Genomic DNA, 26,098 nt, shown 5'->3' on the forward strand with positions numbered 1-26,098 from the left:
CCGTACCCGTCAGGCATCCCTTTGGTCTCCAGGCCCTTCTCTCCACTTCCAGAACGCGAGCCTCTCTCTCCAAGTCCCGCATCTCCTGGGGCGTCTGGGAAGGAGAGCCGGGGACGTGGGTTTTTGGAGCTACACAGAATCCAGTTCAAATCCTGATAGTTCCGATGACTCAGAAGCCTCCTCCTCGTGGGCAAGTCTTAATTGCTTCATCCATAGAGGCGAGATGTAAATAACAGCCCTGGCCGGTTGGCTCAGTTGGTTAGAGCATCATCCTGATAGCGCTAAGGTTGTGGGTTTGATCCCCGGTCAGGGCACATACAAGAATCAGCCAATGAATGTGTCAATAAGTAGAATAAATCTCTCTCTCTAAAAATCAATAAACAGAAAGTAATCTATCTTTAAAGGAATATTGTAAACTTTAAAAGATGCAAATACAGATCCATTCCTGCTCTCAGGGTTAAGTGTGAGCACACGAGTAAAGTACTCTGCCTAACGCCAGGCACGTGGTACGAGCTGGATCAACACCAGTCTCCATCCCTGGGGCTGGGCTGACCCATCCCTGCCCAGCTCACCCCACAGTGGTCTCCAAAGACGCCGGTTTGCTGAACTATTCACCAAGCAACATGCGCCCCCTGGTGGCCATTTTAGGCAAATTCATGACTCAAACGTAATTGTAAATAAACTCAGGGAGGCCAGAAATTGCCTCTGGCACCTTTAGTGCTGGGCCCAGTGTCCCGCAAGCAGTTGGCCCTCCAGAGATGCTGGCATCACACCAAGAGTCTCATTCCGGCCCGGGCTCTGCATCCGCCTCCCTGAGCAATGCTGGAGCCCAGGTCCTGGGAAGCAGCCACCTGTCGGGAGGACTTTGATTTTGGTGATGCAGTCACACAAGGCACACACCCACCCGGCATCTGTCTGAGCATCCTTTGGGCAGACCCAGGGAAGCCCGTGAAGAGTCAGAGCCATTTTTATAGGCCGTCTACGACAGCTCCTGGCTAGCTGTGTGATCTCAGACAGGTTGTGAGACCTCGCTGAGTCTGCATGTCCTTGTTCATGTATTCACATACTGCCTGGCCCTGGCTGGTGTGGCTCAGTTGGTCAGAGTGTCATCCTGTAACTGAAAGGTTGCAGGTTCGATCCCCGGTCAGGGCACGATCCCTGGTCTGCACGTACGATAACAAATCTAGATGCATGCGATCCATATGATACATACATATATAATATATATATATATATACAGCCTGACCCATAGGGTCTAATTTCCACCCTATCCTTTTCCTTGGGCTACCAAGTCAAGGGTCCCACTGCACGTTGCTGGAAGATCTTCATCCCCGGTTTCAGGTCTGAGCCCCCCCCCATCTGTCTTGTCCCAGTACCAGTCACTGGCCAAGGAGGAGGTGGCGGTCCTTCAGGGAGCCTGGCTGCCTTCCTGTCCACGCAGGTCCACACAGCATGTGTCAGATGGCTCCTGAACTCCAGTGGGGTGCCCTGGGGATACTCGACCCCCGCCCCCGAAGCTCTCTCCCAAAGAAACACATTGCCAGCCGCATTTAAAACATCCAATTTTCTAGCAGTTACATTCAAAGAAATAAACAGGCAGGTGGAGTTTTAATAATGTATTTTTGTTTAACCTGCATATATTAAAGATCACCATTTCTCCCTGATCCCGGTGGCTCAGTAGATTGGAGCATCACTTTGTAAACCAAAAGGTTGTGGGTTCGAGTCTCAGTCAGGGCACTTGTCTGGGTTGCAGGTGCAAGTTCGATCCCTTGTTGGGGCACATGCGTGAGGCAATTGGTTCTCACGCTGATGTCTCTCTCTTTACCTCTCTCCCTTCCTCCCTCTTTTTCACGCTCTAAAAATCAATAGACATCCCCTCAGGCAAGGATTTCTTTTAAAAGATCATTATTTCAACAGGGAATCGATATAAACATTATTGACGAGATGGTTTACCTTTTATTGTACTACATCTCTGAACGCGCATGTGATTCTGTACCCCTGGCACCTCCGGTTTGGCACGGGCCACACTCCAGGTGCCCAGCAGCCCCAGGCGGCCAGCCAGTGGGGCCGCGCTGGACAGCCCGGCTCCGGTCTTGCCCACGACTTCACAGAGCACACAGCGTTGAGTCCCTCAGAGGTTTCCCACAGTGCAGATCTCACGGAGCCCCTGTTCTGTGTCACCCAGGGCCAGCTTCTGAGCATCTCGGCGGCCTACGGGGACCTGGAGACCGTCCGGTACCTTCTCACACAGAAACAGGTGGTGCTGCCCCCAGAACCCACGGATGACAACCCGGCCGTGGTGGCGGCTCACTTCGGGCACACGGACGTCGCGCATGAACTCCTCGAGTCTTTAACAGGTAAACCCCAGGTCACGCGTGCACCACCGCCACTCCGGGGACCCTCTTAGGAACCAGACAGGCGCTGGGGGGCTGCACCCCAAAATACTTCTTTCTTCACACTTTCCCCAATGATGAGTTCCAGCAGCGACGCCACACCCCACGCCTCCTTCCCTTCCACTCAGGACGGAAACCCTCTCACACTACATTTGGTAAAGAAAACAGGGTCTGCATTCCTTTCTTTAAAATTAAATAGATTTTATTTTTTTAAAGCAGTGTTAGGTTTACAGAAAAATTAATAGGGAAGTCTAGAGGAGTCCCATATACCAGCCCCACAGTCTCCCCTGTTATTACATTTTGCATGAATGTGGTGCGTTTGTTACAACTGTTGAACCAATACAACTAACTAAAAGGCATAGTTTCCTTTAGGGTGGTACCTTCTACAGGTGAGGACAAATGTCTGGTGACGCGTTTTCACGATTACAGTGTCACGCAGAATAGCCTCACCGCCCTAAAAATCCTCTATTCGTTCCTCCCTCCCTCCCCACCTCCAGCCCCATGGCAACCTTTGGCTGTCTCCGTCATTCTGCCTTTTCCGGAACGGCCTGTGGTTGGAATCCTACAGTAGGAAGCCTTTGCAGGTTGACTTCCTTCCCCCCGGCGTATACATTTCCGTTTACTCCACGTCATTTCGCGTCTTCACAGCTCAATTCTTTTCATCACCAAATATTACTGCATGTTTTGCGTGTTCCACATGATACTGCTTTTTTAGTCACAAGCCATTTTTTGCTCTTGGTAGGCTCAGGGTACCTGGTCTCCTTTAATCTCCCACAGTGGCTTGGATCTGCAACATTGTCCAAGTCCAGGCATCGCTACAATTACAGGCTGAGGCATTGCCTCACCAGTGGCCATTGAGAACTATGGTATTGCTTGGGTGCGGAGCGGGCTTCGGGCCTGTACAACCATGCAGCCACGCAGGGCCCTGTGCTTAGAAGGGCCCCATGCTTAATTGAACACTCTGCAGTCCCTCTCTGGAAATGTTTAATAATTTTTAAACAGGGGGCCCTGCAAATTACACAGCGATCCTGTTAAGGGGAGTCCAACCGTGTGCTTTGAAACAGATTTGCAGTCATAGTTCTGAGATGGTGCCCGCCTCGTGTCTGGAGGGAGAAGAAGGTTGCGGAGGTAGAATTCAGGGCCGTGTTGGGGCTCGTGGATGCAGATTGGGTCAAGCAGGAGGAGCTGGGCACCCTGGGGAGCCGATGGCTCACTCCCTGTCTTCAGGGATCCCCAAGAGTAGCTCTGTTCTAGCCCCAAAGAGTCCACACCAGCGGACCCACTCACCTAAATGCATGGCTTACATATTTTGAGCGTTTGCCCAGCATTGGACACTCTGCCGAGCTTCGGAGACACGGAGGCTGGTTCACAAAGGTGGGTCCCAGCTCTTCGGTAGCTTCTGGGTCAGAGAGAGCTTAAGAAATGTGTCGTGCAAGGTCACACAGCTTAATTTTAACCCTAAATGGCCCGACTCTCAAATCCACACCCCCGATTGCAAGTCTACCCTAGGGATGAGGTCGGGGCTGCACTGGGGGAGGGGACCGTTCAGAATCTCAGTGCCCAGAGATAACAGCAGGGTAGTGCCTTCTCGTCCTCCCCCCACACGTTTTGTGTTCTGTTATGATCACAGCTCATTCTGTTTGGAATGCGGCTTTTCCTCGCCTGGCATTATGGGGCATGCAGGTGGGTTCACAATGATGTGGGGGGAAATGTCATAAGCAATTCGGAGACTGTTCCAGAAAACAGGACCAACGTGGCAGAAGGGACGTTCAGCCGGGAACAGGGCTGCTGGATCTTTGGGACGGTCAGGGGCAGCTCAGCCTGGCGGCCACCTCTGCCCCATTGCCTCCCGCCAGGTCCCTGCAGCCCCCAGCGGCTGCTGAACTGGATGCTGGCCCTGGCCTGTCAGCGTGGCCACCTGGGGCTGGTGAAGCTCCTTGTCCTGACACACGGGGCCGACCCCGAGAGCTACGCGGTCAGGAAGAACGAGTTCCCCGTCATCGTGCGCTTACCCCTCTACGCGGCCATCAAGTCAGGTGGGTGCCCCCGCCCCCGTCAGTCCCGCCAAGGAGGACTGTCACGGTGTCCTCCCCAACCCTGGCTCTCAGTCACCTGCGTGGAGACGTTTGCAGCTCCCGTTTTTTGGTTTCTCTTTCCAAATGTCTGCGTCTTCCTTTACTCGCCCCCTCCTCCCAGCCCCATCTCACCCCTCCGAGGGGATTTCAGGGACAGGGACCAGCCGTGGCACATGGGCCCATCGTAGGGGCCACTGCAAAGGGCAGAGCCCCCCACAGACCCACACTGAGAGGAAGTTGACGTGCCAAGGGAAGGAAAGGACCAGTTCAACCTTGGCTGTTCCGCTTCCCACACTGGCATCCACCACCCAGGACGGATGGGACGCGCCCCGCATCTGAAACGCCCTGAGCCTTTCTCGCCCGTCCTCTAGGCAACGAAGACATCGCCATCTTCCTGCTTCGGCACGGGGCTTTCTTCTGCTCCTACATCTTACTGGACAGCCCCGACCCCAGCAAGCACCTGCTCAGAAAGTACTTCATCGAAGCCAGTGCCACGCCCAGCAGTTGTTCCGGGAAGACGGTGAGTAGTCACGTGGCGGACGGAGAAAAGAGGAGGAGGGACCGGGGTACCTTGTGCCGCGGACTATTTTAAGCCACGAGAAAAAAAGGTATCACCCTGCCATTTGCGCCAACGTGGATGGACTTGGCGGGCATGATGCCAAGAGCAATAAGCCGGAGGAAGACAAATAGGGTACAACCTCACTTCTGTATAGAATCTACAAAAGACAAACTCATGGAAACAGAGAGTAGAATGGTGGCGTCCGGGGCCTGGGGGTGGGGAGCTGAGATGTTGGTGAAAGGGTAGAGACTTTGTTTAAAAGATGGGTAAGATCTGGCCCTGGCTGGTGTGCCTCAGTCGGTGGGAACATCAACCCGTACCCCGTAAGGTCACGGGCTAGGTCACAGGCTCAAGTCCCGGTCGGGGCGCCTACCTAGGCCGTGGGTTCGATCCCCAGGTCGGGGCGCGTACAAGAGACAACAGCTCAATGTTTTGTTTTGTTCTTTCTCTCTCCTAAAAGCAGTGAAAAAATGTCCTCGGGTGATGGATGATAATAATAATAATACTAATAATAATAATAATAGATAAATAAGTTCTGGAGATCTAAAGCATAGCATTGGGATTGTAGCGAATAATACTATCTTACGTATCTTAATAACACATTTCTAAGAGGGTGGATCTGAGGTGCTCTTACCACCAAAAAGGAACAGCAGTTTAGTGGCAGGAGGCGGACCCTGGCTAACACCATGGTGGGGGCCGTTCCGCAATAAGTAAATGTGTCAAATCAACACGGGGAACACCTAACCTTGGCCCTGTATGAGATGTCAGTGACATCTCAATAAAGCAGGACAAATCACTCACAGGGTTTTAGTTTTAGCTTTCTGCTTTGATGACAAAAATAAGATCGCATCACTTACGTCATCTTCGGCTTGGCTTTTTCGGTTCAGTGCTGCAGCTGAACTCCCGGCAGGTCAGGGGGTGTGCCCACGAGCCTTAAATCCGCAGAGCGGATGGAGGTCGGACAGCTGAGCGCTTCTCCGATTGGTGGACGTGTGGGTTATTTCGGGGTTTGCTCCCTTGTACTGTAGCCTGGTTTTCTGGGATATTTGTTTACAGGGGTCAACCACTCCCTCCCCGCAAAAACAAAATTTATTTATTAAAAATTATGTGTTTATTCTTACATGTCTAAACTTCAGTCCCCTTCAAAAGACCCTCCATTCAAAGCACTACACCTGCGGACACTTTTTTCCACTGCTCGGAACAGGTTTGAACATGCCGGTTTGGAGGCCTGTTAGTCCTGCTGCCGTTTTTTGTTTCCATGCTTCCACATCGGCGAAATGTTTTCCTTTTTGAGAACTTTGTTCATCTGGGGAAACAAACAAACAAAAAGTTGCTCAGGGTGAGATCAGGTGAATAGCGAGGGTGGGGCTTGGTGGGGCTTGGGGGGGCATGCCGTTTTTGGTCCAAAACTGCTGGACACTGGGCATGGTATGTGCAGGTGTGCTCGTAAATCACCCATCATGAGATGGGCAAACGTGTTGAAAGAATCTTCCCCCCTCAAAAAAAAATCACTGAAGCCGAATGCAGCCTCTCACAACAACACCAGCTGGCACACAGATACAGATGGGCTCCTGGAACACACACATAGTGGGGGAGCCTGGACTACAAGGGGCCCACCCTCCAGAAGACAGTTCTGTTGTGGGGGGTCCCCCCTCCTATATAGATCAAAGTTGGAAAAGTGGACTGTTTTGGAATCACTTCCCTAAAAAGCTGTGAGATTCACACCTTCACCAGAAATATGTGGCAGCTTCTGTCCCCTCACCTTGGCCAGCATGCTGTATTAAGAAGCCTTTACATTTTTATCATTCCGGTGGGCAAAAATGAGATCTGGTTTCGATATCCACACTCATAATTAATAACATCGAGCATCTTCTCACATTTTCATGAACTATTTGCATCCCCCCTACGTGTGTTGCCCATTTACTGTTTCTTGGTTGTTTTTCTGAAGGGTCGTTTGCTCTGTCTGTCTCACTTTGTAGGGCCTTTCGAGTATTAGAGATTCCAAACCTGTTTATCGTACATGTTGACAGTATATTTTGCTGTTGATTCTTTTTCTTTTGTCTCTTAGCTTTTGCAGTGACAGAGATATACAAACACCTGATCTATCGTGTCTACCTTTTCCTGCATCTGCATTATGGAAAAAGGTCATTTGCACCTCAGTTTTATGGAAACACTCTTTTAGAAGCACGTAGCATTTTCATTTTACTGATTTATATTGTAAGCTTTCATTTTTTCTGCTACTTATTTGTGGATCTGGTATGGGGGAGAGTCTAGACGGGTGGGCTTCCGTCTCTGTCTGAAGTCAAGTCTCATCATTATTGTCACTTTCCCTGAGACACACCTGTGCGCCTCTCGGGGTTCTCCGGACTGAGCCCCCATCCTCCTCTGTTTGTTCCTGGGCAAGTGACATACTGTTTGGGTTACCACCTGTGACTGCAAGTTTTCTACTCATTCTATTTTGCCCAAAATATCTTGATTGTGCATTCTTCCGTTTTTGTGCATTCCGCGTGGCGACTCAATTGGTGCTCATTTATGTTTTAGTGACATTCTTATCATTTTCTCCACAAAGGGCCTGTGCCTGTCTGCTCTGGTGTTTTGGGCACTATTTCAATGGAATTACATGGAATTCTTTAGTGTTTCCCTTTGCAACCTAATGTTACTGGTCCGGAAAAGCTCCTTGGGTTTATTTATGTTTTATCCAGCCCCCTGACGAACTTCTCTTATTGATCCCAGTAGTTTTGGAAGTGAGCGCCTTGAGACTTGCAGGTGTACGGCCAAGTCACCTGCAAATTCAAAACAGGTTCCCTTCTTGTTTTCTAACATGTATATAACGTACTGTGTTTCATGTCTTCTTATGAATAACAAGAAGTTTCAGAAGTTAGATACTCATGATGATAGCAGATTTATCCCTCTTGTTCCTGATTTCTAAAGGTCCTGACCTCAGCAGTTGATGGGCATTTGCCGTAGATTTTCTGGTGAATAGGCTGTCGTTACATTTAGGTGGTTTCCAAGTATTTCTTTTTGCTGAGAGCTTTTACTAGAAACAGTTGCTGACCTTTTTCAAGTCCCATTTTGGGTCGCATTAATATATTTATGTGGCTTTTCTACTCTATGTATTAATATAATGAATGGCGATGATGGATGTTGACCCTTTAATTCCTGTAATGACTGCTAATTGGCTTTTTTTTACTGCTGGATTTGGTCTACTGCTACTTTATTTACAAATTTCTTTTTTTTTTAATTTTTTTTTATTGATTATGCTGTTACAGTTGTTCTATTCCCCCTTTATTCCCCTCCACCCTACCCCCCATCCCCACCATCACCCCCCCTTTAGTTTATGACCATGTGTCTCAAGTCCTTTAGATTCTATATTTCCCATGCTATTCTTGCCCCCCCATCTATTTTCTATCTACTGTCTATGCTACTTATTTTCTGTACCTTCTCCCCCCTTCTCCTCCTCCCACTCCCCCTGTTGCTAACCCTCCTTGAGATCTTCATTTCTATGGTTCCACTCCTGATCTAGCTGTCCTTTTAGTTTGCTTTCGTTTTAGGTGTGGTTGTTAATAACTGAGTTTGTTGTCCTTTCACTGTTCATGTTTCTTTAACTTCTTTTTCTTAGATAAGTCCCTTTAACATTTCATATAATAAGGGCTTGGTGATGATGAACTCCTTGAATTTGATCTTATCTGAGAAGCACCTTATCTGTCCTTCCATTTTAAATGAAAGTTTTGCTGGATAGAGCAATCTTGGTTGTAGGTCTTTAGATTTCATGACTTGGAATACCTCTTTCCAGCCCCTTCTTGCCTGTAAGGTCTCTTTTGAGAAATCTGCTGACAGTCTGATGGGGACTCCTTTGTAGGTGACTGTCCCCTTAGCTCTTGCTGCTTCTAGGATTCTCTCCTTCATTTTAATCTTGGCTAGTGTAATTACGATGTGCCTTGGTGTGTTCCTTCTTGGGTCCAATTTCTTTGGGACTCTCTGAGCTTCCTGGATTTCCTAGAAGTCTATTTCCTTTGCCAGATTGGGGAAATTCTCCTTTATTATTTGTTCAAATAAGTTCTCCACTGGTGGCTGTGCCTTTCCCCCTTCTGGTACCCCTATAATTCGGATGTTGGAGCGTTTAAAGATGTCCTGGAGGTTCCTAAGACTCTCCTCATTTCTTTGTATTCTTGCTTCTTGACTCTTTTCTGTTTGGCCATTATTTGCTTTCTTCTGGTCCACTCCATTGATTTGAGTCCCAGTTTCCTTTTCATTGCTATTGGTGTCCTGTGCAATTCCATTCATTTCGATTAGTTTCGCCTTCATATATTTGTCTAATTTGTCGGTATAATCAACCAGTTCTGTGAGGATCCTGATCACCAATGTTTTAAACTGTGCGTCTGTGAGTTTTGCTATTTCTTCATCGCTTAGATTTATTGGCTCTGGGGCTCTGAGATCCTCCTGCGCCATTCTTGGTCTGTTCGGGCCCTTTAAGTGTGAGAAGCGGCGCCTTGGATTCCCAGGTCGCTGGGTTGTGACGCTGTATGTGGGGGCGTGGCCAGAGCGGGGAAATGGCGACCCCCTCTGCCGCTTCTCACAGCTGGGTGCGGAGGAGCAGTGCCTTAGGTGGTTCACCTGGGCCGGGCCACTCAGAGTCGCTGGGTTGTGACGCTGTATGTGGAGGTGGGGTCAGAGCAGGGAAATGGCGGCGCCCTCCACTGCCGCTTGCCGTGGGGACCTGCGGCCCGGTCCAACCGCCCACTCCCTCGCCTGTCCACCCTCGCACAAATGCGCGACCTCAGTCAACATGCAGCCCCGTGCCCGGCTGTCTCCCCCGAGGTCGCTCACCTGGTTGCTCGCTGGGTCGCTCACTAGGTCTGACACTGCGCCTGGATTCCGCGGGCCTGAGTGTGTCTGGCCGAGTCCTCCTGTGCAACCCTGCTCCGCCAGCCGCTGGTTTCGCCCCTTACCGGTCAGGCTGAAGAATTTGTTGTTAACGGACTTCCGAAAAGTTCAATTTTCCATGTTCTGGCTGTGTTTTCTGTTGCTAATATTTAGTTTTCTCTAATCTTGGTTGTGGAGAAGGCACGGCACATCCACCTATGCCTCCATCTTGGCGGAAGTCCCCACAAATTTCTATATGTATAGCTGAATGGATCTGTAATTTTGTGTATGGTTTCTGTGAGATTTTCATATAAGCTGGTTTTACAAAACCACGTGGGGAACTTTCCATCTTATTTTGACGTGGAGCAGTTACATAGGAATTTCTATGGCTAAAGATTACTTAGATACAATTGGTCTTTCGTGTCTGGCTTTTTTTTAATCATTAGTCAAGTCAGGTTGCCTGCCTCCCCTTATTTACACTTCATGAAGTTCAATTTTGGATAGAAAATGATCCATTTCTTTTAGATTTTTTAATTTGCCATACTGGTGTGTGGCATTTACATTTTACTTGTATTTTTTTTCTTTTTCTCTATCTGTAGTTATAGTTCTCTTTTCATTTATGGTTTTGAACAGTTTTGCTTTGTCTCTTTTGAGCTTCATTAGACTGGACAGGGGTTTATACATTCTAGTGGTCCTGTGAAGGAACTTGCTAGATTGATTTTTATTGATTGCTTGATTTATAAGATTTTATTTATTTTAGTTTTAGACAGAGGGGAAGGCAAGGAGAGAGGGAGAGAAACATCAGTGTGTGGTTGCCTGTACCATGTCCCCTACTAGGAACCTGACCCGCAACCCAGGCATGTGCCCTCACTGGGAATTGAACCAGTGACCCTTTGGTTCGCAGGCCAGCATTCAATCCACTGATCCACACCAGCCAGGGTAATTTTATTTATTTTTTAAAGATTTCTTTTAGCCCTGGCTGGTGTGGTTGGTTCCATTGGTTAGAGCATCATCTTGTAAAACAAAATATTGCAGGTTTGATTCCCAATCAGGGCACACAGGCATGTATAGAAGGCAGCCAACGGGTGCTTCTCTCTCTCACCAATGTTTCTCCCTCTCTCTCCGGAAGCAACGAAAATAAAATGTCCTTGGGTAAGGATTAAAAAAATAAAAAGAATACTGATATTCTACTTTCTGTACCTTGTTACCTCTTTTTTTCTGAGTTATAAAGCAGGGGGAGTTATCGTGTTCATCCTGGAGAGCAGCTGTACACTGAGCTCAGGGCCCGGCACATAGTACGTGCTCAATAAACATTAAAGATTAGCCTCATGTCGCAAAAGGAAATAGGGGTCATCTAACCCTTCTACGTACACGTGCTCAGTGTTTTTCCCAGCCTTTCCTTATCAGCTGAGCCAGAGCTTCAGAGAATATAACTTGTTTGACAGAAGAAAATAGTGACCTTTTGAGACATTTTAGTACTTGTTCAAGGACAGCAAATCCCAAACAGTGGTGCTCAGACGAGAGCCTGAGTCTCCTGAACCCAGGGCTTCCCCGTTTCACGGTTCCCGAGCTGAACCTTCCAGATTTTTCACGGAGCTCAGTGGTTCTCATGCTTTCCGGTACCTTGGAGTCCCTGGGCACTTTCAAAAATCCCAAGGCCACGCCCTGTATGAGTCCAAATCTCCGGGGTGGCCCCTGCAGGGGTAGTTTTTAAAAATCCCCCAGGAGACACAGTGTGGTCCCAAGGCTGAGACCTGGTGACTTTGGCTTTCTCGGCTTACGGTTAAAAGTCATAGTTGGCATGTAGGCAAGTCTTTGCTCTTTTCTATGGGCTAACGCCTGCTACGTGTGCCAGCGAGAAAGCCACTGAGCGCAGAAGTGACGATCACGTGCTGTGAACGGCGAGACAGAGACGAACAAGGCGGGGTTTCTCCTCCTTGGCCCTTTAGGGTGGAATCAGAAGAGAAAAAGAAATTGCAGAGCAGCGTGAGTCAGAAGGGCCGCTCGCGCTTCCCCAAAGCAGCAGGCACATTTCTTTTTTCGTGATTCAAGTCCGTGTCAAAGGCCAGTGCCTTGCAGGGAACGTGTGTGGCCGCCCTCGTTCGTGACAGCGCCTTCCTTTCCCGCTGCTGGCGGCAGAGAGGAGGTGAGTCCACAGTGCTCCTGCGATGACTCGGAGACCAGAGGTAAGCGTGCCTACCTTTCCAGGTGTCCAGGAAGGTGGAATGGGCATTTTTGGCTCAGAGTCCTAGACAAGGGTGGGCAGAAAACCGGTGCTTTGCCACTGTGTATACATTACATACACGGCCTGAGCACGCCCTTGACCTTGCTGGTATTCAAGGTGGTCACCTGGCTGAAGCAGTCGTCTTGTTTGCGTGTGTGTTTATGGTCTGCCTGCACCAACCGATGCGTTGTTTTTTTTTATTTATTTATTGTAATTGCTGTCTCCTCGGAAGCTGTGGTGGGGGCAGGTTCGGAGACCTCCCATGGGTCTCTGCGTCAGGCACCACCTGACCCTCAGGCTTCTAGAACCTGCCCTGACAGCAAAGCGGACACTGCAGGAAAGCCCACGTCGATTTTCCTAGGTCCCATGGGCGTTTGCTCAGGAATGTCCTTGAGGTCGTACCACGTGGTCTCAGACACACTTTTAAAAGAGCAAAAGCCAAGCCACAGGGGGGACCTGTCCGAAGCCATTCCCTGGCCCGGCTCATCAGTGCCCCGCAGAAAAGCCACCAAACTCTTGCCTGAATGTTGAATGAGACGGCCTCTCTTGTAGTGGCCATCCTGTCCACGTTTGCTCTGTGGCCGTGAGAAATAAGCAGGCGTCTAGGCCGACATACCCAGAAAGGAGCAGGGAAACTCGGCCAGAAACGCCCATGTCTGTCCTCGCTCCGCCGAGAGAGAGGGCTGGTTGGAGCATCCGAACCAGACAAGGCCTGAAGTTCATTTTGAAACCACTCCGTGGGGAAATTATTGCTTGCCTTTGCAAAGTCTCTAATAATTTCAAATCTGGCAGCTGCGCTGGAAAGGAACATTGTAGTCTTATTATTGGTTTCTTAGTAGTATTATTATTGTCATTGTGGTGGTTGCTGTCCCTTCGGGGGATGCCCTCTGGCTTAGGGACCTTAAGAACTCCCGGGGACCCGCCGTTCAGAGCTGCTCCATCTGCGTGATCTGCTGCGTGGGAGGCGCACGTCTGCGGGGTGCCCAGAAGGGGGAGCCGGCAGCCAATCCGGCCTCTCAGACCATTGACCCAATGACACATCAGGTGATGAGCAAATTGCCTATTTATAGATCACCTTCTTTCTCCAGGCTGGGGGACTCCAAGTGACCAAGCCAGAGCCCCAGCTTTTGCTGTCTCGTGGCCCACCAATTTCTCTGGGTAAGAAGCCCGGACAAATGAACAGTTAATTTTCACGTAACAAAACAGACGGAAAATCACAGCACGGGGCACATATACAACCGTAGTGGCAATTACAGAAATTCAAATGAAAGCAGCTTGAAAGTGCGGTCCCATCCCCACGTGACTAGCAGAAGTAAATAGAAATGCTGAGTCAGGCACTTGGCAGGGCCACAGAGAACCAGGCACAGCCGCGCCTGGCCCCTGACCCCGTAAATGGGTTCCGTGTGTGAGGGAAGTCATTGGCATCACGTGACAAATGCCATAAAATTCTTTTCTCCCAGTGAACTCTTCTGCACTGGGTATTTTCTTTCTGCACTCTACCGCTGGGACCTAACTCAAAAGAAAAAACATACAAGCAAGGGCCAGCATGGTCACCACACTGCTGTTTATGATAAGAAGAAACTAGGGGAGAAAAAGCGGGATGTCCAGCCACAGGGGAGACGGTGTCATCCCCGGCGTACCGGAGGGGGGACACCGCAGACCCAGGAAGCAGTGTGTCTGCCTCCTCCCCACGGCCCAACGACCCCACGACCCCAGGACACCCTCCAAATCTTAGCCTCACATGACGTCCTCAGAAAGGCCTTCCTTGACCGAGAGGCCCGGTCAGATGCCCCCTTATATCACCCGCAGCTTCCTGTCCTCTGTATTCACGGCACACAACAAAGTTTGGGGCCGTCTGTGCCTCCTTGGTTAATGGGAGTTTCCCCAGTTTGACTGGAAGCTTCTCCAAAACAGGGCTCTTGTACAATTTTGGTCACTCTGTGTTTGCCCCTCAGTATAGAGCCTGAAATTGGATGGGTGGGTGGATGGATGGGTGGATGGCCAGACGGATGGAAAAGATGGATGATTGGATGGATGAGTGGATAGGCGGTTAGAAGACTGCCTGAAATTTTATGGATGCTATAACCTCCCTTCATTTACATAGGTCTTATTCGTTACCAGAGGACTTTGTCCAACTTGCTACTTTAATCTCCCACACAGTCCTGTGAGGTAGAAACTTCTGTCTGTATTTAAAAGTGTTGAGTTCTGTCAACAGTAGGTTAGGTAGCTAGCTCAGTTAACTACAGAGAGAGCCTTTTTATTTCTTGCTTTTTCTCTCTCAAACAGCGATTGGCGAAGTTCTTCAGTCGGAACTGGTGACAGGAGGAATCTTGCACATTTCCTGGTTTCACAACGACTGAAATACTGTCGGGGGAGGGACACAGGGTTATGTATTTTCTTAAAAATCATGTGTACCTATGTTTAGCCATGTTAGCAAAGAATAAGTGATAAATTAAACACTTTTTGGCATTCAGCCAATTAAGAGCCTGCTGGCGGTTTTCTCTGAATTACTACCATGCTTTTTTCTTGGTGTGGAGGCAGAACTTAAATTTCTGGGTTCAACTGTGGGTTTCTACTGGAGAAGATCTTGTTATAGTTCTTGCGCCCAGGTGCGTGCCTGTCATTGGCCCGAATTGTAACGGCCCTTGCAAAAAGTAACAGGTTTGGCCCTGGCTGGTGTAGCTCAGTGGGTCGAGCACAGGCCTGTGAAGCAAAGGGTCATTGGTTCAATTCCCCATCACGGCACATGCCTGGGTTACAGACCAGGTCCACAGTAGGGGATGCATGAGAGGCAACCACACAGTGATGTTTCTCTCCCACTCTTTCTCCTTCCCTTCCCCTCTCTCTAAAAAGAAATAACTAAAATATTTTTTAAAAAATGGTTTAAAAAGTAGCAGGTTTGGACTCACAACATGAAGGGAGTCCCCTATTACAGAATCATTTAGGTAAATCTTTTCACTGAAAGATTTGATTGGAGAAAAATGTAGGTTGAATTGGGACACTTCTGGGAGTGCTCTTTGGTTATTTTCCTTATTTGCCTCATCTACATTATTTTGGGTTTTTTCTCTCCTTGTGCACTTTGAGACTTGCGAATTTCGTAAGTAAATCTTGCATCCCAACATTGGTGGTTTGTCAGCTGCAGTTGAGGACATTAACAGATGATTTTTCCATTGGTTTTTAATTGTCGTTTCTGTGCCCAGATCACTAGGGTACATTTTCTTTTATTTCTAATCCAGTCAATTGATGATCAACTTCATTACTTTTCCAGAGACCTTTGAATTGGTTTGATTTATCAACTTCCTCGTTTTGGCTTCATTATGGCTTTTCTAACCTCGGACTAGTTGTTTTCATTTCCCAGCTTTCTTTGAGCGATTTTCAGTGAGTGGGGCGGGACCAGACACCCCGGTTCACTTTTCTGTTTTGTAAACAGGCGATCGGAGCTGCACACCTTTCCCACAACTCGTGACGCTCTCTGTTCTGAAACACACATTCCGTTGTCGTGACTTGATTTTCCTCTCCCACCCAAGCCTTTCCCGAATGGGCATCTTTATTATCCCAATAACTGGATACGTTTGAATTCCGCTTTCATTCTTGTTTTCCACCTTTACTTTGCCTTTGTCTTGGGATAAAATGTGGAGGAAGCTTGCCTTGTTGTCCCTCCCTTTTCCTTTTATTCTTGCTTATTTACTTTTTCTTCATGCTCAGAGTGTACCGTATTTTGTCATGTATAATGCACACCCACGTTTTTGGCCCAAACTTTCAGGGGGAAAAAAACTGTCGTTTTAATTTTTTAATTCAGTTTTTTACTTATCGATATTTAGATAACTTGTTTTTTGTCTTATAAAGGAATTTGAGCATTTATTTTTTAACATATGGATATGGTTATTGCTTTCTAGCAATTGCTTACACTTTTAATGCATAAGCATAAATAAATGAACTAAAAACAGCCGTGGCTGGTGTGACTCAGTGGATTGAGTGCCAGCCTGTGAACATCGCTGGTTCGATTCCCAGTCAGGCCACATGCCTGGGTTGTGGGCCAGGTCCCCAGTAGGGGGCACTGGAGAGGCAACTGCACATTGACGTTTCTCTCCCTCTCTCCTTCCTTTCCCATCTCTAAAAATAAATAAAATTTTAAAAAAGAAAAAGAACTAAAAACATTTATATAGCTACAGACTTAGTACTACCCATGAATAATATGCATCCATGTTTTCCCCTCAAAAGTTTGGTCAAAAAGTGCGCATTCTATCCAGCAAAATAGAGTAACCAGTTTATGGGCAAGCCCATGTCTATTTGAAAACAATTTGTTCTCCTGCACCCTACCATTTGGTGATCTCCTCATTGTTATTGCAGTGGGTATATTTATAATTCTTCTGTTCACTTTTTGTATATTTGACCTATTATATTCTGCCCATATTTTCCTGGAATTTTCTTATACCTATTTTGCCCCGGGTTGGAACTGAATGATTGAGCCTGGCTGTGTTAGGGGGTGTGCAAGTCTGTCTTCATCACTTTCAAGGTCTCCTAATGCCTTTGAACTTGGCCACAGCCAGTCTTTCCGTGGCCACGTGAACCTGAGAGGAACCAGACTGAGCATCAGGCACCCAACATTTGCAGTCCTGGTTCTGTTCCCTCGGAACAGCTTGGCTCTCTGAGGCCCTTTCTGTGCAAACTGCGCCCGACCTCACGGGGTCACTGGGGTGGGGGTCGGTGGAAAACGGGAGCATGAACGTGCTGTGGGTGTGCAGAGCCACCAGGAAGGTCTCACCAAGCGACCGTGGCTCCACTTCCAGAGCGGGACTCTGAGCGTGTCCCTTGGAGGCAGCAGACTGTCCTGCGCTGAGTGTTTCAAATGCCATCACCGGTTGCTTTGCAAGTTATTTTCGTACTTCCGTTTTGCATGGATCTTACTTCTCGGCCAAGAGGTGCTTGTGTCCCTTGGCTTTGAACCGTGCTGGCGGGCGCCTTCTCTCTGCCTGTGCCCGCCTGCGTGTCTAACTTTCCCCTTGTCCAACGGACGAGAGCTCCCGTGACGACCTAGTCTTAACCTGATCGCCTCTGTAATCAAAGATGTTTGTAACAAAAGATTCCTAAAGACCCTATTTCTAATTCAGCTCACATTCTAAGGACCGGGGAGTTAGGGCTTAAACATACCTTTTGGGGGGAGAGGGAAAAGTGCAGCCTGTAACACCTGCTTTCCAGCTGTGGCTTCACTGCCCTTGGCCTGGTCTAAGCGCTGTGGTTACGTTACCTGCCCAGGCTGTGGCTGGTGCGGGGCCAGCCTCCTTCCATGTGAAACGCCCCCTCTGTCCTCAGGCGCCGTCCCCGCCGGAGGGCAGGGACCTGAGCAGTGGTATGGAGGCCTCCCATGGAACTTCCCCCAGGGGCAAGGGCTGCAGGCACGGTCTGTTCTTGTCTGTCTTTGTCTGTCCTAGCGGGGACACAGCCCTTGTCTCCAGCGTGCTGATGCTCCGTCCAGCCGAGCCCTGTCCTGCGGCGCCTCCTCCGGGGCTCTGGGTTCCCCGAGGACATGTGCAGGCTTAGAACCCTCCCCCAGCTTGTCACCGCCCGTCCACAGACAGACCCCCTCCCGCGTCCGTTTTTCCTTCCCCTCTGCCATGGTGACTGCGCTCAGGTGAGCCCACACACGTCTCCGAGACGGGCTCTGAGCTTCTCACTGTCAGGGTTTTCTTTTGGTTTGTCCTTGTCGTGAGTCCGTTCTGTTTTATGTGAGTGAGGATTCATGAATACATTCTAGAACATTCTGTGTGTCCCCCAAACCCGTTTTAACACGTGTGTCTTCACGGAACAGACGAACGCCATTGGCTGCCTGCACGGTGCCACGCCCCCGTCACAAAGCTCGTCTGTCCCATGAAGGGAGGGATTCACAGTTCCCAGTGGGGAAGATTCTTGCACAAGCAGCCGTAGGCCGCAGGTCAGGTGCTGACCATTGATGGGGACAATGAGCTGGGGACGCAGAAGGAAGAGGCATGACCTCTCCTGTGCGGGCTCAGTGGAGACCGACCAAGGAGGTGACATTGGAACCCCTAACAAAGCCGCTGAGGCAGGTCCCCGTCATTCGAGCAGAGGATCCATCCCTCTGTGTGCCTGCTGGGGCCCGGTTGCCAGCCCACAGCGGCCAAGGTTAAAGCCCCTCGAACAGGGCGGCAGACTCCAGCCCTTCGTGGAACAAGTATTTTTTTTCCTTCCCCAATAGAGGTCGTGCGGGTCTGAAAGCAGCAGATGTCTTTGCATCCCCGTGGCTCGCTTACCGCGATAGTTTATGCCCAGTGGCTTCAGCAAGCATCTGGGAAAGGCGGGAGACTGGCCCCCTGCACCGCAGCCCCCATATCACGGGACAGGGAGACTTCTCTTACACAGAGGCACCCCCAAACCTCCCTGCCCGTAATAAACCAAATGCCCCTAACGACACCCAGTCCTTCTCGAACCCATCCTGCTCGCCACCCCATGCCTCAGAAAACAAGGTTTATAAGTCATCACACCGGGCCTTTGGGGAGAGGGGAACTTCTTCTATTTATTTGGCCCCAAATTTTAAAGGCTTGTGCTTCAGGGCAGACGTGAGTGTTCTCTGTCTATTTGGGCCAGAGCGGGTGTGCCTCAGCCATGCACTTGAACTGGTTGGCTCCCGATGGCCAGCTGTCTTTGATTTTGCAGTTCAGTGTGCATGGATTTAATTATGCAGCTGCTGGCTTCCCTCCCTCACAACCTTGTTTATTGTCATTCCGCCTGGATTACACAGAAATAAGTAACGAGGGCTTCGGAGCTTGCCTGGCTGGGTTTCAAGGTCAAGTGTGCTGCCATCTTCCTAACGGTGTGTCATTCTTGCTCCTTCCTCTTGGCCACCCTGTCATCTTTGTGCACAAGAAGGAAGATAAGTTTGGTGTTTTTTTTTTATCCTCACCTGAGGACATTTTTTCATTGCTTTTAGAGAAAGAGAAAGGGAGGAAGGGAGAGAGAAAAAGAAAATCAATGTGAAAGAGAAACATCTATTGGCTGCCTTCTCAAATACGCCACCACTGGAGATGGAACCTGCGACCTGGGTGTGTGCCCTCACCAGGAATTGAACCCGTGACCTGCTGGTCTGTGGGACGACACTCCAACCAACTGAGCCACAGCAGCCAGGCAGGAACATAACTTTTGTAAATAAAAGTTTTCCCACTCAGCCAAGACCAGACAGAAATCTTACATGTTTTTCCAACTCCTTCCAGCCCAGAAATCTCTGTATTCTGTGTGTCCCCGTTTGCAGATTTCTGCTTTTTACTGGAGTTGAACAAGTTTCCACCCTGCAGAAATCTGGGGCAAGATGGGGGGCAGGAGAGACTGAGCAAGGACTCAGTTTTAGGAACCAGCGGTGTCCGCTTCCTCCCCTTCCATGTATCTGAGGAATTCAGGGGCACACACAGCCACTGCCTTCCAACTGATGGTCTTCGGCTGATAGGACTGTGCCCACTATCGAAGTGCCCTCGGTTTCCTGCAAGGGTCCGTTCTTGGCTTTGCTTGTGGCAAGAAGCCCCCGAGGTAGGGTGGCCAGGTGCACGTTCAGTACACACACACATACACACAGCTCTTCGCTCTGGACCACAAACACCCCAATCGGTGGTTCCATCCGAGCTGCACCTGCCTCTCTCACCCTCCCAGTGCCTTACCCAAGGGTTGGCACATAGAGATACTCAAGTAAGCGTTGCTGAATGTACAAATACAAGTTAAGCGCGAGGGCATCCCTGTTATGGTACAGTGGGTGGGGGGAGTGACCCAGCTCTAGTTGGGAGTGAAGAAAGTGGTCTTTGCACTGGAGTTTCCAGGAGTAGTTGGCTTTCGATGGGAGAGAGAAAGGCCGTGATTTCCAGGGCAGAGAAAACAGAGCAGGATGCAGAGGCAGGACAGAGTGACAGAGTGACAGAGTGACAGCACAGGCCAGCCCGGCCGGCAAATCTGGGACCCCAGAGTGACCTCGTGATACCCCCCCATCTAGAGGAGGCCAGCCCTGGGGAGTCAGCTTTCACAAAAGTTCTCATCTCCATGCCCGCCAAACATGTGTTTCCCGCAGCATCCTCCCATCGCCATAACAACCACATCCCAGGAGGATCAGCGGCAGCCCCAGACCACCCCACTGCAGCCTTTGGCTGGCAGGCTAGTCAGTTCCTGACAGCGAGGCCACACCCCCTCCCTGCTGCCCTGCACCCCGGCCTTGCTGGGAATCTCAGCCTCAGGCCCACAGTCTGCGCCCTACTTACAAACAGGCACTTTCTAGGCTTCCACTGGCAATTTCCCTTTGGCCTTGAATCCTCTGCTCTAAGAGTATGCCTATGCCCTGATTAGTCTACCTGGAACAAATCACCAACCCCATAAGCCATCTGCCAACAGGAATGCAAGGGCAGGCAGAGGGCATGGAGGGGACCGCGGGGCACAAACGTGGAAAGTGGTTGGGGCACATCTCGGGGGTGCAGGGCTGAGCTGACAACGGAAACCTGGATATTCAGCTGAAGGCAGGATTTTGAGCAGACTCAGGTATTTTGAGGATGTCCTATCTAGTGAGAGGTGTGAACGGATGGATTGCAGTCTCCATGGCGTGTGTCTCGACACACAACGGTTTATTGAGCATCTGAGCTTTGGAGGCGTGCACAGTCGGGCTCTGGAAGGCCACCCCACTTGCTGGGAAGGAGCAGACAACCCTTGGGCTGAGTCAGTGCAGCAAACAGGTTCCCTCTAAGTAGACTTGAGCTGGAGAGAGCATTGATGTGTCTCTCTCACATCGATGTTCTCTCTCCCCCCCCCCGCTTCCTCTCTCTCTAAAATTAATGATAAAATGTCCTCAGGTGAGGATTTAAAAAAAAAAAGACCACTTTCCATAGATACCTAAGATTTGTTGTTTAAAATCAGGACTAAAACCAGCATCCCCTTCACCTTGCACTTGGCTGCCATTTCAGATCAGGCCCGATGCATTTGATATTGAATGGCCACAATGGCCACACAGGGTAAGTGGAAGGTCAGGCTGCAAACTAGATACCTGGGCCTTGTGTGAAGCTGTCTGGCCTGGGGCCTGGGACCGGGGTGTGTCTCTGAGAACCCAGGGAGGGGTGGTAGCCAGGCCCCAGGAGGGCCTTTCTGGACTTGGCATTGCAAGGACCAGCATGTCGCCCTTCCTCTCAACCTGCTCCTGGATCTGCTTCCACGCCTTCCCATGGGAGGCCACTGTCGTTGAAAACACCAGAAAGAATCCTGGGTCCACAGGTGACCTGCATAGACATCATCACTTGATCCAAAATGCTTATGGAACAGACTGAAACCACCACCAACCAGGCGAAGGGTGGTGCAGCGGTGAATTACAGAAAGAAGCCCATGAGGCTGGATTTGAATTGGCAGCTTGCTGGAGCCCTCATGCTATATACAGAGGTATGTTCAGTCAACAGGCCAGGAAGCAGCATCACCCCAGCAGCACTGAGCACAGCTGGCACCCAGATCTTGGTCTCTAACTACCATTTTCTGCTAAAGGGAACCAGAGCTGATTCCAGGGCTGGGGCTTGAAAAGTTGCAGAGGAGACTGGGACCCTTGTCATCCTCGGAAGCAAGGCAGTGCCCCAAACTGATAGGGAAATAGCAGAGGAACAGGAGCCCCTCAGTGGTCTTTCTGCCACTGGCCTAATTGCATACTACCTGAGCATCAAAATATATATATATAGTGGCAATAATGAATTATAATGCTTTAAATAAAAAAGGAATCAATGAGTTCATAGCGATCATTAAAAGCAGCTGGGGGAAAACGTTTCTGTGTAGAAGGATGCCAAGTAACAAATGCAGAAGGAACGGTATTTTTTTTTTTAAATCACCACTTTGTGACCAATGTACTAATGGATTCAGGCAGGCTAGGGTCAGTATGGATGCTAAAGCCACCGGGTAGAATGACGTAGGAACACGGGATGCTCACTCGTCTCAGACTGTCAACCCCCCAGGTTGCCGACTAATCACAAAGAGTCAAATGTGCAAAGAGGGGATCTGACCCATGGCACCTGAACCAAAGGATCAGACTTGGCATCGCCAACAGCAGAGTAACCAGCCATCAGGTGCCCCCTGGTGGTTACAAATGGAAGGACTCGATATTGTCTGATTTGGGCCAAAAATGCCTAACTGGAATCCAACTAAACTTTAACAAACAAAATTGAGTACATTCAGATTATGGGACACTCTACCAGGCAACTGGAATGACTGGAAAACATGTAATGCCGAGGCTGAAACACACATAAAGTGGGTTATGGGAAAGTGACCTGACTACTAAGTACAACAGTGGACTCCTGGAGACGTGCTGGACTCCTTACGGGTAAAGGGCCAGGATGCCTACAACCAACTTGCAAATGATTCAGCAAATAATGAAAAGCATGTGTTTCCATGGGTGAGTAGAGAGGGGGAAGTAGAAGTAGCAACATAGCAACAATTAAAGAATCTAGGTGAAGGGCACAGGGGTATTCATTGGGTGCCAGTTCAACCTGACTGCAATTTTGAAAATTTTCAAAATAAAAAGTGTTATGACTCTATTGCAGAACGGCTTGTCAAAACACAAAAACAAAAGCAAAACAAATCACTGAGACTAAAACTCCATTCTCTTGACCCCAAATCCAGCACACTAGCATTCTTCCCTCTTTGTCCAGGCAAACGGAGACAGGCACGGAGAGTTCCTTATTTTTGGTTCTAAGACCAGACAGAGCTTTTTTTTTTTTTTTTTTAATTTATTTATTTTTTTGAATTGATTATGCTGTTACAGTTGTTCTATTCCCCCCTTCATTCCCCTCCACCCTGCCCCCCCAACCCCACCATTACCCCCCTTTAGTTTATGTCCATGTGTCTCAAGTCCTTTAGGTTCTATATTTCCCATACTATTCTTGCCCCCCATCTATTTTCTATCTACTGTCTATGCTACTTGTTTTCTGTACCTTCTCCCCCCATCTCCTCCTCCCACTCCCCCTGTTGCTAACCCTCCTTGAGATCTTCATTTCTATGTTTCCACTCCTGATCTAGCTGTCCCTTTAGTTTGCTTTCGTTTTAGGTGTGGTTGTTAATAACTGTGAGTTTGTTGTCCTTTCACTGTTCATGTTTCTTTAACTTCTTTTTCTTAGATAAGTCCCTTTAACATTTCATATAATAAGGGCTTGGTGATGATGAACTCCTTGAATTTGGTCTTATCTGAGAAGCACCTTATCTGTCCTTCCGTTCTAAATGAAAGTTTTGCTGGGTAGAGCAATCTTGGTTGTAGGTCTTTAGATTTCATGACTTGGAATATTTCTTTCCAGCCCCTTCTTGCCTGTAAGGTCTCTTTTGAGAAATCTGCTGACAGCCTGATGGGGACTCCTTTGTAGGTGATTGTCCCCTTAGCTCTTGCTGCTTCCAGGATTCTTTCCTTCATTTTAATTTTGGCTAATGTAATTATGATATGCCTTGGTGTGTTTCTTCTTGAGTCCAACTTTTTTGGTACTCTCTGGGCTTCTTGGATTTCTTGGAAGTCTATTTCCTTTGCCAGATTGGGGAAATTTTCTTTTATTATTTGTTCAAATAGTTTTTCCACTGGTGGTTGTGTCTTTCCCCCTTCTGTACCCCTATAATTCGGATATTGGAGCGTTTAAAGATGTCCTGGAGGTTCCTAAGCTTCTCCTCATTTTTCTGAATTCTTATTTCTTCATTCCTTTCTGTTTGATCATTTTTTCTTCCTTCTGGTCCACTACATTGATTTGAGTCCCAGTTTTTTTTTCATCTCTATGGGTTTCCTGTGGAATTCCATTCATTTCCCTTAATTTAGCCTTCATATGTTTCTCTAATTTGTGGCTATAATCCACCAGATCTATGAGGAAGCTGATGACCAGTGTTTTAAACTGTGCATCTGAGAGTTTTGCTATTTCTTCGTCGTTTAGATTTATCTCTGGGGCTTTGAGTTCTCCCTGGGACATTTTTGGTCTGTTCTGGCCCTTTAAGTGGGAGGAGCGGCGCCTTGGAGTCCCAGGTCGCTGGGTTGTGACGCTGTATGTGGGGGCGTGGTCAGGGCGGGGAAATGGCAGCGCGTCTCGCCGCCACCGCCACCGCCGCCGCCTCCCCACTGTCTCCTCTGTAGTCGCTCACCCGTTGGGTTGCTCGGTGGCTTACTAGGTCCAATCCTGGGTTTGGAACCCGTGCGACTGGATTCGCGCGTCTGGATTCCGCGCCCGTGTCCGACCGAGCCCTCCTTTGTAACTCCTCACCCGACGCCGGTTTCGCCCCTTACCGGTCGGGCTGAAGAATTTGTTGTTAGCAGACTTCCGAAAAGTTCAGTTTTCCGTGTTCTGGTTGTGTTTTCTGATGCTAATATTTAGTTGTCCCTAAACTTGGTTGTGTGAGGAGGCACGGCATATCCACCTAAACCTCCATCTTGGCGGAAGTCCCAGACAGAGCTTTGAGAGCCGGTAAGGGTCCCAGGCTTTCGGACTCTGGTTACTTACCTGAGGAGGAGATGAAGACGAGGCCCGCAGCGCCACCTAGTGGCCATTTCGGGAAGTCTGTCTTCTGCCGCCGAGAAAGAAAACTCACGCCACTTCATGGGTGTCTTTCCTGCAGTTCAGCCTGACTGTGACATTTTCCCGTCTGCGAAACACTGATGTTTGTTTCTCTAATTTTCTGATACGGATTTCCAGTTGCTCTGGAGAAACGAAGCAAAGAGCCAATTTCCTCTGCCCAGGAACCTAATGGAGCCTCCAAATTCTTTGATAATCCAAAAGAAAGAGACAAGCCCTACTCATATGTGTCTGGGGTCTCTTACCATTTCACACCAGCAAACCGCGGGCCTTTCTGGCTCCCTCTTGTGGAAAAAAATGAAAGCCAACCAGATGAGAAAAGCAAAGGCGAGTTATTCAGGGCTTGCTGTTGCTAAGGAGTCAGTCAGTCACTTGAGTTTCGGGGCAGAGACTCAGAGGCAGGCAGAGGGGTGGGGAGGGATGAGAGTGTACAGAGGGAGGGCTCAGGGGTGACTGGAAGCTGTTGATGGGGAAGCTGGAGGTGGCCCACTAGCAGAGGGGTGCCCTCTGTGATTGGTTGGGGCACCTGTTTGACTTTCTCTGGTTGATCTAAGTTGGAAGCAGGGATGAAAAGCAGGAAAGCTGTCAGTTACTAATCAAGTCCTGGACACTGGGGGCTGATTTTTACAAAAGTTATTGTTTAGTCCCTGGTTGATGTGGCTTAGTGGGTTGAGCACTGGTCCATTAACTGAAAGGTCACAGGTCCGATTCCCAGTCAGGGCACATGCCTAGGTTGCAAGTTCAGTCCTAGTTAACGAGTGTGCAAGAGGCAACCAACCAATGTTTCTCTCTCACATGGATGTTTCTCTCCCTCTATCTCCTTTTCCTCCCCTCTCTCTAAAATCAATAATTTTTTTAAAAATTTTAAGTCATTGTTTAACTTCCTGGATTATTACTAACTAGCAGATAGATATACTGCTATTTAGTAATAGCAGGTCTGGGTTACTAAGGGACTGGCTTCCTGGGCTATTTATTAAAGATAAGGGGTTTTAGTTTCCTGGGCAGGTTGCTGCAGTTTGGGGGTGAGGGGGGCAATCAAAGATCCAGTTTTATAGATGGTCTGGCCATTGTCCTTTCGTGAATTTAGTCTGTCACTCTGGAAGCAGCACCGCGGGTGGCATCATGACAACAGCAGCTCTAATCCCAGGAAAGAGAGGTCAGAAGACCCAGGTTTGGTCCTCGGTCTTCTTCTCAGTCTGGGAAGGCTTCTCCAAGCTTGGGTGGACTCCTCCCAGCAGAGCAGGGCTGCTGGGACCTGACACTCTGTGGCCTGACATTAAACTCACATGCGCCCTCTAGCGGCTGGGGAGAGAGTAGCTGGAGCTGTGCTGCGATTACCTGCCCTCAATACCAGCCCCCAGATGTAATCGCAACCTCTGGGACTCCCAGCGGCTCGCAATGTGAATAAATCTGGTTTATCCCAAGCTGACACCTGC

General features: G+C 49.1%; 1 protein-coding gene and 1 long non-coding RNA gene across 4 annotated transcripts in view; one reads left to right on the forward strand and one right to left on the reverse strand.

The window, feature by feature from the left end:
- The window catches only part of LRRK1 (leucine rich repeat kinase 1), a 111,012-nt gene that overhangs the window by 43,058 nt on the left and 41,856 nt on the right, over positions 1-26,098 (forward strand). For 2 of the 3 annotated variants that reach the window (XM_037145915.2, XM_037145916.2), the window contains exons 4-6: positions 2,186-2,357; positions 4,250-4,429; positions 4,840-4,988. In XM_037145915.2, coding sequence (XP_037001810.2) covers positions 2,186-2,357; positions 4,250-4,429; positions 4,840-4,988 — 501 coding nt within the window. Of the gene's footprint in view, positions 1-2,185; positions 2,358-4,249; positions 4,430-4,839; positions 4,989-11,704; positions 12,077-26,098 lie in introns of those variants that run through there. The other variant, XM_037145917.2, reaches the window with a different exon arrangement.
- On the reverse strand, positions 6,066-25,014 carry LOC128626432 (uncharacterized). The gene is made up of 3 exons (XR_008390393.1): positions 24,908-25,014; positions 24,591-24,785; positions 6,066-6,333 (listed from the first exon to the last, which is right to left on the reverse strand). It is a non-coding gene; the product is annotated as an uncharacterized LOC128626432 (long non-coding RNA).

The sequence above is a fragment of the Artibeus jamaicensis genome, unplaced genomic scaffold, assembly GCF_021234435.1.
Source record: "Artibeus jamaicensis isolate MK-2021 breed Jamaican fruit bat unplaced genomic scaffold, CSHL_Jam_final scaffold_612, whole genome shotgun sequence".
NCBI classification, from domain to species: domain Eukaryota; kingdom Metazoa; phylum Chordata; class Mammalia; order Chiroptera; family Phyllostomidae; genus Artibeus; species Artibeus jamaicensis.